The sequence below is a fragment of the Mesoplodon mirus genome (assembly GCF_964341445.2).
Source record: "Mesoplodon mirus genome assembly, chromosome: 3".
Taxonomy (NCBI): Eukaryota; Metazoa; Chordata; class Mammalia; order Artiodactyla; family Ziphiidae; genus Mesoplodon; species Mesoplodon mirus.
This window is the reverse complement of record NC_138978.1, coordinates 24,266,271-24,284,924: the sequence shown is the minus strand read 5'-3', so window position 1 is coordinate 24,284,924 and position 18,654 is coordinate 24,266,271. Positions and strand designations below refer to the sequence as shown.

Genomic DNA, 18,654 nt, shown 5'->3' with positions numbered 1-18,654 from the left:
TGGTTTCTCTGTCTGTTCATTGGACACATTGCTCCTTGCCCAGCCTACCTTATGGAATGAGGGTGTTAGGAGAATGATATTTAATTAATTGATAGAAGAATGATGTTTAATTTAAAAGAGAATATTGCAGAGATGAATCAGACTCAATTTCTAAAATTTTGCCACAAGCACATATATTTAAAATAAGAAAAAAAGATTAAAAGTAACAATAATAAGCCTCATCCCACTAGGCTCTGTAAAGTGCAAGAGAAAAACACGTAAACGTATTATTTCAATAGAACATATGAAAATGTTTTGCCAACTATAAATAATCAAATCAAATTTTATATATATATATATATTTTTTTTTTTTTTTTTTTTGCGGTACATGGGCCTCTCACTGTTGTGGCCTCTCCCGTTGCGGAGCATAGGCTCTGGACGCGCAGGCTCAGCGGCCATGGCTCACAGGCCCAGCCGCTCCGCGGCATGTGGGATCCTCCCGGACCGGGGCATGAACCCATGTCCCCTGCATCGGCAGGCGGACTCTCAACCACTGCGCCACCAGGGAAGCCCAAATCAAATTTTTAAAAAAAATTTATTGAGCTCCTTCTCTGGAGCAGATGAGGAAACTGGCTTAGAGAGGTTTAGTGACTTGCCCAAGGTCACACAGGACCTAAGAAAGGTAAGAGGCTGGCAGGAAAGACTTCCACCAGCTGCCCAGGAAGCTCCTGCCAGAAGACCAATACCCCAGTTCCAGCTTCCCTCCAACCTCCAGCCCCGTGAAGGCCCTGGGTCTGCTCAAGTGTAGTGGAAAGAGCATGCGCCCACAGATTCTATAGCGCAGATTCAGCACCAGGGCCCCGTCTCACCTACTGTGTGACCTTGAGAGTCAGGCCCCTTCTCTGAGCAGGTTTCCTCACCCCTAGACCAAAACATTAACGCTGGCCAGGCAGTGATGTACTCAAGAGAGTACATTTAAAAAGTATTATGCTTCCCTGGTGCCGCAGTGGTTAAGAATCCGCCTGCCAGTGCAGGAGACATGGGTTCGAGCCCTGGTCCGGAAAGATCCCACACGTCGCGGGGCAACTAAGCCCGTGCGCCACAACTACTGAGCCTGCGCTCTAGACCCCGCGAGCCACAACTACTGAAGCCACTGCAATGAGAAGACCGCGCACCGCAACGAAGACCTACGCAGCCAAAAATAAATAAATTAAAATTTTTTTAAAGACGCTATTTCCAAATAAAGTCACATTAAAAAAAAAAAGTATCTACCACAGTATACAAGTTTGTTACCTCTTCTCAACTCTGGAAGATTGCCAGAGAGCAGGAGGAGCACTGTGTGGAGCTGAAAAAGTGGCACAATCTCTCTGGGCTTCTGAAAATAGCGTATGACCAGCACCAGGCCGGGTGATTTCGAAATTCCTTCCAGCGGGGGTGGGGGGGATCTTAGTGGTCCGACTCCACTACAAACTCCACAGGTCACTTCCCTCACGTCTGCCCCTGGAGGGCGCAGTCCCTTTAAATCCAGGCCCTGCCTTCTGCCCGGGCCAATCACGGAGAACAGAAGTTCTTTAAGGACCAAAGGAGGGAATTCTGCCGGAGAAGGTGGGCGGGGCAGGGGCGTGCCTTCCAGCCAATCGGAATCTTCCTGGTGACCAGTGACTCACGTGCAAAGCTCTGCTGACCAATGGTAGGAGCGTCGAGAGGCGGGGCGGTTCCCGCTGTGTGACAGCAGCCGGGACCAATGGGCGTGTCGCCCGCGGCCTATAAGAGTCGGCTGGGCCCCCAGGCCACAAGCTTTAGGGTCAGTTTTGGTCTTTGCCGTCGGAGGTGTGCCCTGGGTTTGCCTCGCTGTCGCTGCCGTCCGGCCCCGCGCCCTCCGCGTTGGCCTCGGCCCAGCCGCTCTCCCTGCCCTCTTCCCCTTAACCGCCCCCCGGTTTCTGCCGTCGGGGCCCCGGGGCCGGGCTAATGATGCCTTCGGAAAGCGGAGCGGAGAGCCCGGACCGAGCGACTGCACAGGTGGAGACCGCTGCGGCCTCGGTGGTGGCTACGGCCGCCCCGGCAGGCAGCGGCCCCGACCCGGAGGCCGCATCGGCCTCCCTCGGACGGCACCTGAGTGGGCTGAGTTGGCCGCAGGTGAAGCGGCTGGATGCGCTCCTGAGCGAACCCATTCCCATTCATGGGCGCGGCAACTTCCCCACGCTGAGCGTGCAGCCCCGGCAGATCGTGCAGGTGAGAGGCGCTGGGCGGGGATATGGGGCTGAGGCTCTCGTGGCTGGGAGGCTCCCGGAGTCTGTTCGATTTGCTGGAAAGCTAAGAAAACAAGGCTCAGAGAAGGACAGGGGCCGTAACAAAATCGCACGACATTGATGGTAGTCCATACCCTCCTCCCCCTGCACCTCATACTCTCTCCCCACTTGACTTTCCCGTCCCCCGCCCCTTAAGGAGCCCCAATTCCGCTCGGACCATTCACCTAGGCCCTGGCTGGGAGAGGGGCGGGAAATGGGGAGGGACCTGGCCGTGGAGGAAGAACAACCCCGACAACAGATGCCAGGCAGCGCTGGGTGGGTAGATGTACATGCTTGAGTCCAAAATAGTTCTTTTCGTCTCTAAATCGTCATCCCCGGGTCTCACCCTCTACCTCTTCCCTCTCTCAAGGTTCTAGGAGCAGACTCTGTCCTGTGGTCCCACAGCGCATGGATCAAGAGCCCCCTCGCTAGGTGGGAAAGCTGAGAAATTTCAGCAAGGACTCCCTCCCTCTCAAGTAGGGTTGTGGCAGAAGGAGATTAAGCCCCAGTCCAGACCTGATGCCTGCATGCTGGAGGGCAACATCAGGTGTCCAGTTTAGGTGTTTCTCTCCCTCCCCAAGATTGGAAATGAGGGCCGAGTCTCTGGCCCCAAGCCCCACCTCTCTCCTGAGGAGCAGAAGAGAATTCTGGCAACTGTTCTCTTCCACAGACTCCCTCTTCCCTTTACCTGACTCTCAACAACCCTAAAATTGCTCTTTCACCTGTTAGCCCAGGCACTGTCATGCCCTGAAATACCAGAAGATGGTAATTATTGTATGCATTTTATAGCTGGGGAAGCTGAGGCCCCAAGATGGGCAGCGAGCTGCCTAAGATTACCTAGAGGGGAAAATCAAACCTAGAGAATCTTGGGTCTTCCCAGGAGCCGGTTACTGCAGGTTCAAGGTTTTCCCACCTCTTCCCCAGTTCCCAAGACTCAACTTCTAGGTGTTAGCAGATAGAAGGAACCAGAAAATCTAGCCACAATTCCTGCATATTCCTGCCAGCAGATTGACTTTCTTTCTGGGGAAGTGAACCATGCAAGCCAGGTGAAGCAGGCCACCCCCCTGCTCCTTCTGCCTTAGCTTCCACAGAGGGGGAGTGGTGCTTGCTGGGGGATTACCTCGCCCTCCCTCCCAAGGAATGGGAGGGGGTGGGGACAGATTCCCCAGGGCTGACTCATCAGTGGTGCTCACTGAGGCATTTCTTGGCTGCCCCACTGTCATGGGGTAATTAGGAAACCAGTTGAGGCTTTTCTCCCCTTGACAGTCAGGTCAACCTTGGGGCCCCAAATGCTGTCTCTAGGACTATTGTCCCAGGCATGAACCCAGTGTGGCAATTCACCTCTGCACCATGCAGTGCCCTGGAGGGGAAGTCCCTGCCCCTATCAGTATGGTCCAAACTGCCTTTACTGGTGTCTGCTCTGTGCCAGGCCCTGTTCAGGACACAAGGGGCATAGATGTGACTGGGACCCAGCCTCCCTGCCTTCCAGCCAGGTGGGGGAGACTGCAGGTCAATAGGAGCTGACTCTACAATGTGATAATAGTACAATGTACTACTATCCTAGACTAGGGTCAGAAATATCACAAAACAGGGAGCTGCCGGCTGTGGTGGGGAGGGGGAAGTGGTGACTTCAGAGTTGGACTGGGAGGTTGGACATCTGGCTTCAGGGCCTGGACAGTTGTCAATTCCCTTTGCTGGGTCCAGTGTCCCTATTTGTTCAATGGGGATGGATTGAACTGCTCTCCAACTCCCCTTCTGCTTCCAGAATCCAAAGGAAACAGGTGCCTTCACCTGGTGTGAAGAAAGACCATCTCCTGGCAGGAATCTGCAGCTGGCAGCTTCACAAACTATTGGGATGTGTGGGGGGGGGGGGCGGGGGGGTGGAGGTACTGGTTTTGTGTGGGGGGGTGCTGGTTGTTGATTTTGGGCTTCTCACTAGTGCTGAGTTGTCCGATGGTTCAAGAATTGGAGCCTTTCTCGCTCTCTACCCCCACAAGGTTTTCCTACAGCAGTGATCTGGGCAGTTAGAGATGCTATTCTTGCTTGTCCCCTGGGCTAGAGGGACCACACTCCTGTAGGAGGCCCCCTGCTCATAGCTCTAGGAGGACTGGTTTTAATTAAGTTCAGCCACTTATTGGCTGTGTGACCCTAAACAAGTCCTTTGCCCTCTCTGGGTCCAGAGGATTGAATTAGACTCTGATCTCTCCAGCTGCACCTAGAGGGCCTGCAGGTCTCAGCAGCAGCCTGGGAGCAGAGTGGTTTGGGGGAGGGCCTTGGCACAGAAGAAAGGAAGGTGCAGCCACTGCCCCCTCCATGGCTGGAAAGTCTGATTCAGGAGGCTCCAAGCTGCCCTGCAGTCCTTGGGTGTGGCGGTATCTATCTGGGGACTGCCTGCCAAGCTGGCTGTAGTCACACCTGGGAAAGAGACAACAGCTGCTGGCTGGCTGGCTGACACGGCCGGCCCTACGGCCTGACACAGGCGATTTAACAAGGGTACTCCTACCTACTCACCAGGCCAGCTGCCATGCCCTAGGGTGGGCATCAGCCTGGGGGCAGGAACTGGCACTGAGTAAGGCCCAGTCAGCTCTAATGGGACTTGGAGAGGGGGCTGGTCTACTTTGCAGGTCTGCCAGTGTCCTTAGGACAAAGTCTTTGGCCCAGTTCTCCCCTTGGCCTACATAGGCACAGATGCCAGCTGCCAGAGTGTGGGTTAGAAGTCCCACAGGCTGGACTGCAACAACTGGCCCCTTACTTCCAGCCTCCCCCATCTGCCTGGCCAGGCTTCCCAAACCCCCACCCTCCTGCTCCCTAGCTACTCTGGCCCTGGGCTTCAGTGATTGGAGGGTTGCCCTCACTTTGAAATTTTGAAAGGGAGAGAGGATTAGAACCCTACTTTCTGGCCTCTGCTCCTTCCAAACCCTGGGTTGGTAATGTGGTAGAAAGAAGATAGACTTTGGAGTCAGCCATACCGGGATCACCTCTGGGTGATCTTGGGCAGGTAACTTCACTCCTCAGTTTCCCCATCTATAACTTGGAGATTTTAAAGATCTATTCCCCATAGATTCTGGTAAGAAGGTCCAATGCCTGGCACCCAATAGGTGCCGAGCCAAAATTCCTCTTCTCCTGCCCCAGCTGCCTGGCCCCGCAGGTCCCTGATGGCCAGATGTTTCCCCCCACCATAGCCATGATAATACCTTCCCCTAGTCAGGGTCCTCCTCCTGGAAGCTTTCTGGAGGGAGTCGCCCGCCTCAGATTGCCCCACTGCAGCTTGCCTCCTCAGCACTTACGTGCATTCTTTGTAGTAATTCCCTGGGAGGCCAGTAGAGCAGCCTGGTCTGGAGCTGACTTGGCAGCAAGGCGGAGTTGCAGAATCGCTCAGGGTAGGAATGCTGCCTGGTCACTTTCGGTGTGTGAAGTACTCTGGGCTGCTGAGAAAACTGAATGTCTGGGTCCAGGGATTTTGACCCATCCCCTCACCCAAGAGCAGAAAGAGTTTGGGTTTCAACTTCCAGCCCTGCCATTTCTGAATGGCTTCCTCTCTGAGCCTTAAGTGTTTTACCACTATAAGCCTCAGTCTCCTCATCTGTAAAATTAGTCTAATATTTGCCTCTCTGTGTCCTTGTAAAGATAAATGAATGTGTCATAGTCAAAAGAGCACGCATGGACTTGAGAATCCAGCTGTCCTGGGTTCTAGTCTCAGCCCGACTACTCTCTGACTTTGGACATGACCTCTCTGTGCCTCAGGTCCCCCATCTGTAAATTGGAGTAATAATACTCAAACAGGATTATTGTGAGCATTAATGTAGTAATGCATGTAAACGGCCAGTTACATTCCCAACACATTTGAGCAGTTTGCATCATGTCTGGCACAAAACGAAGTGTTTTACTTGAAGTTTTAGAGAGGTGGGATTGCATACTGGTTAAGACATGAACTCTGAGTTTAATTCCCAGCTCTGCATTCACCAGCTGTGTGACTTTGGGCAGGTTACTTGGCCCCTCTGTGCTTCCATTTCCCCATCTGTAGAGTGGGAGTAATAATACCCACCTCATAGAGTCACTGTAAGATTTACGTGAGTTTATATCCTAATGTATAAAGTGCTTAGATCAGGACCTGGCATTTAGTAACTTCTATGCACGTATGTGCTTTCATTATTGCTGAGTCATTCCTCCAAACGGGTCACTCTCTAGATTAGGAAATAGAGGCTTAGGCTTAGAGAATTAAATGATTTTCCAAAGGCACAACAGCTGATAAGTGGTCAACAGTGGTTGATGTCACTGTGATTATTACATGGAAGCCCACAGCGGGCCCCAGGGGCCCAGGTTGCTGATACCTGTCCCTCCTGCCATCCCCTCTGCAGGTTGTCCGCAGCAGCCTGGAGGAGCAGGGGCTGCGTGTGCACGGTGTGCGGCTGCACGGCTCGGCCGCCAGCCACGTGCTGCACCCCGAGAGTGGCCTGGGCTACAAGGACCTGGACCTGGTGTTCCGCGTGGACCTGCGCAGTGAGGCGTCTTTCCAGCTGACCAAAGAGGTGGTGCTGGCCTGCCTGCTGGACTTCCTGCCGGCCGGCGTGAGCCGGGCCAAGATCACACCCCTGACACTCAAGGAGGCTTACGTGCAGAAGCTGGTGAAAGTGTGCACAGACACGGACCGCTGGAGCCTCATCTCGTTGTCCAACAAGAGCGGTAAGAACGTGGAGCTCAAGTTCGTGGATTCGGTCAGGCGCCAATTCGAGTTTAGCGTAGACTCCTTCCAGATCCTCCTGGACTCCCTGCTGCTCTTCAGCCAGTGCTCCTCCACGCCCATGTCCGAGGCCTTCCACCCCACAGTGACAGGCGAGAGCCTGTACGGGGACTTCGCCGAGGCCCTGGACCACCTGCGGCACCGCGTCATTGCCACACGCAGTCCCGAAGAGATCCGAGGGGGCGGCCTCCTCAAGTACTGCCACCTGCTGGTGCGGGGCTTACGGCCGCGGCCCAGCACCGACGTGAGCGCCCTGCAGCGCTACATGTGCTCCCGCTTCTTCATCGACTTCCCGGACCTGGCGGAGCAGCAGCGCATGCTGGAGCGCTACCTCGAGGCCCACTTCGGCGGGGCCGACTCGGCGCGCCGCTACGCCTGCCTGGTGACGCTGCACCGGGTGGTCAACGAGAGCACAGTGTGCCTCATGAGCCACGAGCGCCGCCAGACGCTGGCCCTCATCGCCACGCTGGCGCTCCAGGCGCTGGCCGAGCAGGGCCCGGCGGCCGCGGCCTGCCTGGCCTGGCGCTCCGCAGTCCCTGACGGGGTCGTGCCCGCCACTGTCAGTTACTACGTGACCCCCGTGCAGCCTCTGCTGTCCCGGGCCCATGCCTCCTATCCCACCTGGCTGCCTTGTAACTGACTCAGACCCTGGCCAGCAAGGACTAGGCCTCTGCAGATGGAGTGGGGCCTCCAGAAGTGCCTGGAGAACATGACCAGAGACAGGCAGCCTGTGCCAGGTAGCCCAGCACTGCTGCAGGGTTGGGCCTTAAACTGAACAGACCAGACTCCTCCCCCGAGTGAAGCCCCTGTGGGCTGAAGGCCAAGCTTAGATTCTTGGTAAATGGACCTTTTGGTTATTTGCACTACACTTTTGGACCAGCATGATTGTGGGGTGCAGGGGAAATTCGTCTTGGGGGTCAATTGCCTTCAGGAGACAAAGAATGTTTGGGATGGTAGCTTCAATGCCTATCTCAGGTTGATTTCTGTGGCCTAGAAGGGGTCTTTTTTGGGTCGGGCCAGCCCGCAGTGAAACCAGCAGCCTCCGAGGGCCTGCAGCCCACACAGTGGCTAAAATATGGTATGTTATGGGAACTGTCACTTTGGGTCGGGCTGGGCCACTAACTAGGAGGAGGGAAACTGAAGCATGAGGCAGATACCTAGGTTTGGAAAGGGATAGGTTTAGCTCAGTCCCCTAACACCCCTACCCCAAGCTGTCGGTTGAGGTGTGCGGTGGACAGGAACTAAGCAGCCTGGGGTGGGACACAGCCCATGCCCCTGCCGGGGTACAGCTCCCTTCCCCCATGTGCTGAGGAGTCCTCCTGCCTGGGAGCTTGTTCTCCAGAGGGTGCTGGGTCCAAAGTAGCCACAGTCAAGTGCTCCCACCCCACTGGCCTGGTTACAGGGTCCTTACATGGGGGAGGAGAGCCACGCCCCACTTCCCTTCCCATCCCTCTGTATTTGCTACTATTTAGCACTCTTAACACCTACCAATAAAGATTGTCTACACTGAACCTAGTACCATGCTTTCTCCTGGGAGAAGGACCTTCCACAGTCTGTGGGATCTGTGGCTGCTTCCCCCAGCCTGAGTCTGGCTTGTATTATGGGAGGGGACATTTGGAGGGCAGGGTCTGAGTCCTGGGCTGTAGCTGGGGAATGCTCCTCCTTCCCCCAACACCAGCCCAGCTTGGCAACTGTCCTAGGAGCCCCTGTCCACATAGGTGTGACTTGCCCCTGGACATCACCTCAGCAAGTCTCTTGCTAAAGAGCAAATATTTCAGTGTTTCCTACCTGGAGTCCTAATGACCCTGGACCTGGCCTCACACTCCAGTGCTCAGGGCTGCTTGACCCCAGCCCTGCTCACCCTTCCCTAACCCTTCCCAGGAAGCAGGTGGAGAACAAGCAGGGTGATTCTGGACTGGAGACCCACCCCCTAGTGGTGGCAGCTAGGACTAGGGGGCTTCTAGGGCCCTCAGAGCCAGAGCCGAGGCTTGGCCTCCTTGCTGGGAAAGGCTCCCTCAATCCTCCAGCTTCCTCTCTCACCCCCTACTGCTGATGGACATACTCTGGCTTGCTCTAAGCAGGTCCCCTAGAGGGGCAGGGACTCTCCTTTCCAAACGCATCTGGGGCCATGCCTGGCTGTCTGGGAGTGAGTGCCAGATGCCAGCCATAAGCTCTCAGGGACAGGGCATCAGCCAGTCACAGGCCTGGACGCTGCCCACTGTTTACCCATCCTCTTTGATCCAAGGATTGCAAAGTCCTTAACATATTCAGCCTCATTAGTGGCCTCTGAAGTGCTGGCTTTGATGGTTCCAGCCAGGGTGGAAAAAACAAGGCCGCAGAGGAGGCCCCTGGTCAGCTGGGTGAGTCCAGCCATCTCACCTGCTCACTGGGTCCCTGCTGGGCTCAGAATGGCTGGAAGGATGAGTGGAAAGGCTTTCTTTGCTTGGTGACTGAAAGCAGCCTCCCACCCGACGCTGGCCATGCCTACCCAAGTAGGGTCCTGGGATGGGGGGCACTAAATTTGTCCCAACTCCTGCTTTGGGCATGAGGGGAATGCTCACAATGTAAGCACACAGGCTTAGCTTGTTGGGGTGGGGAGTGGGGTTCACCTGGACATGCTCGTTTCAGAGGAGAGAGAGCCAGAAAGCCACGGCACACGCATGTGTGCACTGGATTCAGCCCACGTGTGCCAGCCACCCCTCCAGGGGTGGGAACACATCAGCAAACAAAGGACCAAGATCCCTACCCTTGTGAGGATTACATTCTAATGGGGTAGAAAGAAAATAAACTAAATTATATAGCCTTAGAAGGTCAGCAATGCCTAAAAATATACATAGCAAGGTAAGGGATTGGAAGTGCTGGGTCTGCAATTTTAAAAAGGGCGAACCTCCTTTAAAGGGTGACATTTGATTGGACAAAGACTTAAAGACAGTGTGAAGCAAGCCATGTGGATGTCTGGGGAAAGAGCATTCTGGGCGGAGGGGACTTGTCAATGTACACATGCTCCTGGCAGGTGTGTCTGGGGAAGGGCACACGCGCCTGATGGTGTTCTGCTGTCAGGTGTTGTGCAGGCGCGTGTTCCCCACGAGACGTGGGAGACAGGAGTTTCCCACTAACAACTATCACTTTGCTAAGTGCTCCCCGACCACACCCTCTCAGTGCAGCCTCCCAACATCTCCACGAGAGAAGAGCAAGAATTTCCATTTTACAGACAAGGAAACTGATGCCAGAGAGGTCAAAGAGGTTTGTCTGCCCCCAGAGCCATTGCTGTTAACCCCTGCACCATCCTTCCCCTACACTCTGATTTCGCATGGATGAGAGTGACAGTATGTCTCCTGTACATACATGTGACAGAGAAAAAGAGTTTGCATTACTGTTTGCCAAGTTTGTACATTTTCTTAATGCAACTGTGACACCAGCCATGGCTTGTGGTGACTATGTCAGAGGCCCATGTGGCAGCAGGTGTGCCCGGGGGTGTTTGGGAGAGATGTAGTGTTTCAGGGTGTGAAAAAAACACTGACTCAGTGGTTGGCATTGTTCTCTCATGGACAGTTCCTGCAGCCAAGATGCCAGGACAGGAAGGAATCAAGAACTGGGAATCAGAGCCAGAGAGGGGAAGGCTGAGGGAATAAAGACCCATCCCCCATCCCTAACCCCACAGTGCTCTCCAAGCAACAGTCCACTCTCCCCCTGTGACCCGTGGTGGGTGGGGGGCGCTCCAGAGGGGGAAAAAGCCTTGCAGTGAACTTTAGGGAATGGAAGATAATGCCCTCAGGCAGTTGCATGATATGTCGGCCCTTCCAGTCCCACTCTCCACCCTTCTTCAGGCTCTGTGCCCTTGGGAGGCTGACCTCTACGGACTGTGCATCAATGGCCCCCTTTTTCCCTACCTCTCTGTTGGGTTCAGCCAATGAGAGTCCCCAGCAGGAGATACTGGAGGGAGGAGGAGAATAAGGTGTTTATTCCCCCTGCTCCCTTCCCATCAGGTCCCCATGGTTGCCTACATCTCTCAACCAAAGACCACTGCTCCTGTCAGGGGCCCTCTCCACACAGCTGCACTCTCTGGGTCCGTGTGCCCTCCCCTCCCCTCTCCTCTCTTACCCCTTCGGGCCCAGGAGTTGTAATGGCTTCTCCCTGTTGCTAGCCCTGGAGAGCTGCATATACCTTGTTAGTTTCTTAAGCCCAGCCCCCATCTTTGGAAATAGTCCCTTTTTAAGTGTCTGCCCAGTTTGAGGGTGCTGTGTCTCCTGCTGGGAGGCTGAGTGACAGACAGGTCCGTCCATTCACCAGCACGGTCACACACAATCCTCCAGGGATCACTATGCTGCCATGTTATCGCAAACGCACTCGCATCCCTTCGTGTCACACAGTCTCACACGTGCATCCCATCCCCTAGTTTCCTCAACACATCCTTATTTGGGGAAGACTCCATAAAGAGGGTCAACTTTGAGCCAGGTCAAGGGAGAAGTCAGTCTACAAATCAGTAAGCAGGCCCAGAGTGCCAAATGAAACTAAACAGAAGCTGCTCAAGGAACTGCCAACTTAAAAGAGCCGTGACAGACACACAAAAAGGAAAGGCGGCAACGCCACTCACAGAGTAAACCTCAAAGCCACGCGTGCTTGTCTCACATCACTGAGATTTATTCAAGGAACTGACTCTATATGCGTTCATTTTGCGGACTCTACAAGTTTTCTGGGTTATGTGTGAGTCAGTGTGGCCCCCTTCCCTCTACCATCAGAATATTTGAATAAATGTGCTCCCTTTTTTCATTTAAAACTTAGAATTATGTTGCCAACACCTCTTCCTGACAAAGAGGTGTGTCCCCCGGGAGCCAGCAGCCCATTACCTTTCTGAGGGGCCGCAGGCACGTGCCCACCTGGAGAGGGCAAGGACGGTGAATGAGGGGAACTGAGGGATTGCTCAGAGCAATGTTTCCCCTCAAACAGGCCTCCTGGTGCTGTTAGACTGAGAAGCAACAGCATCTCCAAAATGGGGACCCCAGCTGCACTGTGACTTGTTTAAGAATGATGACATTTTTAAAAGAGATCCTTTTCACTTTCACATTGGAAAGCTTTGCTGCACTCTTAAACAATCTGATTGCGTCTCAAGGACTTGTCGTAACATCTTCAGTTGTACAGTGTGAGCCAAAGTCAAATGCAGCATATAGAGAGAAATTCATAGTATCGGCAACTTCCCCAGAATCCAGCCCCTTGCCACTGTGAAGTGAAAGGCTCCTGTGAAGTGAGGAGGGTGCCATGCTTGTGTAGGGTCAATGAGAGGAGTCTTCCTGAAGGAGGTGCCCAGGGAAGGAGCAGAATCCAGGAATCAGATCCAGAGTCGAGGCTCGGAGGAGCTGGGAGGAGCTGGAAGAATAATTTCAAGAGCTTTAACTGTCTCTCTCCCATAGCCACCCAGCCCCACCCACACCCTTCGACATCTACCTCCTTTAGAGGGGCCATTGTGGAGAGAAGGTGCAGGGGCAATATTTTGGAATCAGGCTCCACTCACTCCCGCCCTGGAAGGGGTGGGGGCTCCTGGGGTGAGCTGCCTTGGGCCTCTGTCCTTGGCTGGGATCCCCACTGGTCTGAGCAGCTGGAATGGAATGTTCCTGGGATAAAAAGCCTGCCCCCTCCTCCACCTCTTCCCTTATGGAGTTCCTCAGGGACTGTCATGGGGGGAGAAGGGGGACTGTTCCAGGGATGCCTGATATGGTGATGCTCTGGAGAAGCAAAGGCCCACACTGCCTGGGGGCTCTGTCCTGGCAGCTTCTCCTGGGCTAGGTAGGTTGGCTCCACCAACCATTTACAGATCTCCTCTATGTGCTAGGCACTTAGTGTGACCTCTCATTTAATACTCAAAAATTATCTCCTCCCTAACTCCCCATAAAACACACACACACACACACACACACACACACACACACACACGAAACTGGCTCAGAGAAGGGAAGTCATTTGCCCAAGGTCTCCCAGCTGAGAAGCTCCAGGTCAGGACTAAATCCCAGGTCTGTCTAGCTCTGTTTTTTTTTTTTTTTTTTTTCGGTACGCAGGCCTCTCACTGTTGTGGCCTCTCCGGTTGTGGAGCACAGGCTGCGGACGCGCCAGCTCAGCGGCCATGGCTCACAGGCCCAGCCGCTCCGAGGCATGTGGGATCTTCCCGGGCCGGGGCATGAACCCGTGTCCACTGCATCAGCAGGCGGACTCTCAACCACTGCGCCACCAGGGAAGCCCCCTGTCTAGTTCTAAGACGGGACACTTTCTGCCCCACCATGGAGCCTGTCACCCTCTTCCTCTGCCATCCCAGGCTCTTTGTTCTCCTTGGCACCAAACAGGCCAGCCCACGTATGCAGGGAGAGGAGGCAGCCTCCAAGGCAAGCCCAGGCCCTGAGCATCCTTGGCCTGCCCTTACCTGAAGCCAGGTGTGCTGACTCAGCCTGACTTACCCCCCAAAGCCCAGACAACCAAGCAGGGGAGCCAGCCTCTGGGGGTGTGCCCAGACCTTGGAGGGGTGGCAGTGTCTGATCAATGTCTGATCTCATCCCTCCCCAGAACCAAGGACCAGGGTTCACTGTACCCAGACTCAAAGGGTGAGTTCAGAAACCCTCATTAGCCTGATAAATGGAGCCCTCATTAGCCTGATAAATGAAAAGCCACACAGCCTAATGTTTAAGGTGTCCCCCACTTAGAGGTTCTATGTCCTTGGGCAAGTCACCTGCCCACCCCCGACCCTCAGTTTCCTCATCTGTGGAAATGGGGCTAACTCCTACTTTGCAGAGTAGCTGGGAGGACTGAAAGAGATAATGGGTGTAAAGTGCTTAGCACAGTGCCTGGCATAGAGGTGGTGGTTAATATATTATGCCACAACCAAGGAGTCCCTTCCCCCATCACTCCTAGCCAGCGTGCGGTCAAGGTCTAATGTGGGAAGACATAGGCTGGGGATCTCCCAGCTTTCCCAAATACCTCCTCCCGTGCTAGCTGTAAAGCAGGGGAGGAGGTAAAGGCTCTGCTTCTCCTTCAGCTCGGAGGAGACTGGGACCCTGGGTTTTTCTCCAGGGACCTGGCTGTTAGGGGAAGGGAGCCTCCTAGAGACTGCCCACTGCAGGCCTGGAGCACTTTAGCTGTGAATTGTCGCTTCAGCCTAATCTCTAGGAAGCCACCTTGATTCCCAGGTGGCGGCGGGGGCGGCGGCAGGATGGGGTGTTCTGATCAATTATCAGTGTAACAAATCTGGGAGGAGTGAAACTACTCTGGGCTTTTACTCAGACGGTGTCGGCCAACAGGGGCAACCTCTCTCTCCAGGAAAGTCTTTCCTGATGGACCTTCCCTCTGAGGTCAGAGGCCCGCCCCTTCTCTAAGTGACCACCAGTACCCACACATTCTGCCAGACCTTTAAAGCTCAAAGCCTGAGAAGCCTGGGCAACAAGAGAAGAGGCTGGCTGGAGGCAGGGACACTGTGGGTTCCCAGCCTGCTCCAGGCCTTGCCCGCACGCCCGGAGAAGCAGCCCACACTGCCCTCTGGTGGCGCCGCCCAGAGGCGCCTCACTTGTCAGGGACCAGCCAAGAGAGCGAAAGGGCTCATCCAGGGGAGGGGCAGGGCCTGACTAAAACCCTGACCTGGCCTTCCAGCCCCTCACTTCCCTCAGCTGACATTCCAGATTCACTGGTGGCAATCAATGTCCTCAGGGCACAGATCCCTCAGGATCCCCTGTACTCAGTCCAGTCCCCAGGGCTAGAATGCTGGGCCATCTAGAAAGTGTTCAGGAAGGCATGCAGGGTGGGGATGCAGTATATAACCAGGGGCTACAGTCACTTGTGAAGGCCTAAAAACAGCCCTCCAACATCACCAGGGCAGGCTGCCTAGAACAGGGCTGAGGGACACAAGTCCTTGAAAACAGAGACCCTCTGATTCAGTGCTGCTTCTTGAGGCCCTGGACTGAGCAGAGATCAATGTTTGTTGATTGAGGAGAATATGAAGCCTTCTAGAGGGGCCCTGGGTGCGCCAGACAGTGGTGGGAAGGTGACTTTTATTAATTGGCTGAGGAGTAGTGGACAGACCACTGAACCAAGAGCTGGGGTTCAAGTCACTGAACACTGTGTGCCCTGGCCGAGGCCCTTAGTGAGAAGCGTGGGACATCTGGAAGTGGAGGGAGGGGACAGAGCTGCCTGTGACACTAGGACCAATCTCCATTTCCTACATATACCACTTTCTCCAGCAAGAGCCATCTCTAATTCCCTACCCGCCCCCCCACACACACACAAAATCAGGACAAAGCTGATTACCAATAAACCCCAGAGAAAGGCAAAATTGTGGTGACACAGAGCACTTTACACCATTAGCTAAAAGCTTCTCTGGACCAAGTGTCCCTCTCCCATGCAACCCAGAAAACAAACAGTCCTGGCTGCAGCCCAGCGCTGAAGCCTGAGCTCCTCACTGTGTCACCTCCAGGGAGTCCTTGTCCTTTCTGGGCCTCTAGATCCCAAATGACCCAAGTAGCTTTGGAAGGTCCTCTCTCTCTCTCTGGGGAGGCCAGAGGATGCCAGGGCCCCTCACTGCTCTCCCAGTCCACAAGCTCTCAGAGTCTCTGAGACCTCCTCCTGGTCTTCCCTTCCCCAGCTAAGAATGGGTTCAGGAAGTCCTGGCTGTTAGCTGAGAAACCAGGCAAAAAGTTTGGTCTGGGAAGAGGAAGAGCTAGCTGGGGGAAGGACAGGTGAGGGCCCCTGAGTCTCTGCCTTTCAGAGCAGTGCACCTGACCCTGAGGACTCTGGGATTACACCAGATTCCTGTGACTCTTAATTATCTCGTTCTACACCCTTCTCCCCATTCCTAAGCCCTGACATGAGGAGGGACAGCTACATTCAGAGAGGGACTGAGGAAACTGGCCCAAAGACAGGGCAGAGTTGTTCTAGGTCACATGGCAGACAAGCGGACGCCAGTTCTATCTAGCCCCTGCCCCTGGACAGCAGAGAGAGACTGCGAGGACACACACAGGCCTAGGACCTAGTTCTGTCCCTAGCTGACCTTGCCACTCCGTAAAATGAGGACTTTAAATCAGCTCCTAGGCTCCGTCAGCAAAAGCAGTGCCTGTTTCTAGGTGTGATATAAGAGAATGAAACATTCTTCCGTGATTTATGGGAAAAGACAGACCTCTGCCCTGTGTTAACCTCACTACAGCCCTTCCAAGAGGTGAAGATACCCACATCACAGACTGATAAGTGAGGCTGCGGTCAACTCAGCCAGTGAGCAGCAAAGCAGCGGCCAGGCCATTCACAGCTGAGTGGGGCAGGGGAATGGGGGGCCTGAAGGGCACGTGGAAAGGAAGAGAAGCAGATCTCCTTTCAGGTCTGGCCCTTTAAGGCCCCACTTTCTAGAATCTAGAAGCCAATGACATACCTGCCCCCCTGGGGCCTGTTAAAGGATGTCACCTGGCTCCATCCCTGGCAGAGCCATCTTAGTGACAGGTTGGGAGGGAGCCCCTGGGAGAGCCGGCAAAGCTTCAGGCAGTCACCAAACACCCCACCCTGGTCATCTGAGTCAGACTGTACTCTTAGCGAAGCTGCATGAGGGCCTGAGAAAAGACCTGTCTCCTAGAAGTGGAAGGTCCTAAGTATAAGTATGATGGGAGCAAATCCGTAGCCTCTCTGGGATTCCATCTCCCCGAATGGGAAACAGGGGCTTAGGAGAGGAGAACTCAGAGGTACATCGCTGTGCCAGCCCCCACCCCATCCTGGGGCCTCATTATTCTGGCCTCCCGAAGGGTAGTGCCAGAAAGCAGCAGCCTCAAGGGCAAGACTCTTCTTACAGCCCCAAGGGACCCAGGAAATGCAGCGCTGGTGGAAGGCGAGGGTGGGGTGCTGCGTCAGTGCAGGAGGCTCCAACGGGTAAAAGTTTGCTGGCAAACCCCTTCTGGGATCTGAGCAGCCTCCATTTGTCCAACTCTATAATAGGGACTTACTACCTCATTCCGCCGGAAGTCTGGGAGTGGCGGCAACAGAAAGCGGACAGCTTTATTAAGGACCCAGCGGACTCCAGAAGCCCTAGGGAAGGAGGTCTGGAGCCCTGCACCGCCCCGACCCGCCCCGCCCCACGGATGCACCAGCCGCTAAGACCGCACCTCAGTTTAGCCTTCTTTACTGGGCCCTCGGCCCCCCGACTGTCTCCTCCTGGGGTCGGGCAATCTGTCCATCCGCGTCGGTGACGCCGTCCATCCAGCCGGCGTCCACAATCCGTCGGTCGGCACCTCGGCGATGGCCTGTCGGGGTGGCCAGAGGTCCCGGCGCGGAGGTCAGCGCTGGGGGGAGGCGGGGCCGCGGGGCGGGCTCCGGCGGAAGGGTGAATCGGGCTCGGGGCAGTGGCCCCGCCGCAGGCGCCCGGCGCCCCAGGGCACGCAGCCGCCCAGACCGAGCGCAGAGGCAAGCAGCGCGGGCGGGCGGCCGCGGCGGCCGCGGCGCGAGCCCTTCTTGAGGCGTGACCCGTGCGCCGCCAGATAGAGCTCGGCCTGCGCCACGCCGCCGCCCAGGCGGCCCAGGCTTTCGGCGCGGTGCGCCAGGCGCAGCTCGGCCGCCAGGAAGACGCAGTGCAGCTGCAGCACGCGGCTCTCCAGCTCTGACACCAGGCGCCGGCGGCCCTCCACCTCCAGCAGTCGCCGCCGCGCTTCGGCCAGCTCAAGCGCGCGGCCCCCTGCCGCCGCCGCCGCCGCCGCCGCCGCCGCGCCCGGGCCGCCGCCCGCGCCCCCTGCCGGCCCGGTGCGCCCCGCGCCCCCGCTAGTGCCCTGGCGCCAGCGCTGCAGCTCCTGCCCCTCGGCCGAGCCCGCCGACCCCTGGGCCACTTCGGGCTGCGGTGAGGCCTGAGCCGGGGTCGGGGTCAAGGTCGGAGTTGGGGACGGGGGCTGAGGGGACAATAGGCGCTCCCCGGGCGGCAGCGACGGGGACCCCGGTTCTGCTGACCCTTCCTGGGCCCCCGGGCCGCAGGCGCTGATGCGGCAGCCCGGCATCCCCCGCCCCCCGGCGGTCCGCAGCAGTAGGTCCGCGGGTCTGGCTGGCTGTCCCCCACGCTGGGAAGGATGGATGCCTCAAACCAGAAAGAGACGCGGCCACAGCCCCCACACTAGCGCCAAGGCAGCCGCGGGTGCGTCTTATAGACCATGGGGCGGAGCGAAGGGCAGCACAGCCAATCAAAGACTAGCATGCCCTGAACCCTCCTCCCCTGCCCCGCCCCGTCAGGACACTGCCCAAACCCTTCAGGTCCCTGGTCCTTCGACCCAGGCTGCTCTGCTAGGGCATCCAGTCCCTATCCACCTCCTCCAAATTTTGGGTGGAAAGTGGACCGCATCTTCTCTGGCCTGGCCCCTGAGTCATAAGCTCTAGTAGCTAGTGCTTAGAAATCATGGACTCCTGTCCCCACCTGTGGTAGGCTTTTGCCTGAAGCCACACTATGTGACAGTGAAAGCCTGAGACACAACTCAGGAGGCTTGTCTCCTTGCACAGTACCAAACGCTGCCCCTTGGCTGAATCGGCTCTACCTGGTCTCCTGGGCCGCAAACTTCACCAGGACCACCTTCTCCAATCTCCCTGCGGCCATGGAGAGGTTAACACAGAGGGGCGACTGGCCTCCTGGTGGGGATCTGGCAGTGTTGGTTCCTCAAGCCC

The 18,654-nt window shown here is 56.0% G+C and overlaps 2 protein-coding genes across 2 annotated transcripts; one reads left to right on the top strand and one right to left on the bottom strand.

Moving 5' to 3' along the window:
- The first annotated feature begins 1,729 nt into the window (after window positions 1-1,729).
- Window positions 1,730-8,505, top strand: TENT5B (terminal nucleotidyltransferase 5B). The gene is made up of 2 exons (XM_082614448.1): window positions 1,730-2,211; window positions 6,626-8,505. The coding sequence occupies exons 1-2, from the start codon at window positions 1,948-1,950 to the stop codon at window positions 7,646-7,648; spliced, it is 1,287 nt and encodes a 428-aa protein (XP_082470574.1). The 5' UTR covers window positions 1,730-1,947; the 3' UTR covers window positions 7,649-8,505.
- A 3,146-nt stretch (window positions 8,506-11,651) lies between these two features.
- TRNP1 (TMF1 regulated nuclear protein 1) lies at window positions 11,652-18,101 on the bottom strand. The gene is made up of 2 exons (XM_082614349.1): window positions 17,121-18,101; window positions 11,652-12,372 (listed from the first exon to the last, which is right to left on the bottom strand). Exon 1 carries the CDS (start codon window positions 17,997-17,999, stop codon window positions 17,292-17,294), a length of 708 nt encoding a protein of 235 aa, XP_082470475.1. The 5' UTR covers window positions 18,000-18,101; the 3' UTR covers window positions 11,652-12,372; window positions 17,121-17,291.
- Between the last annotated feature and the right edge of the window lie 553 nt (window positions 18,102-18,654).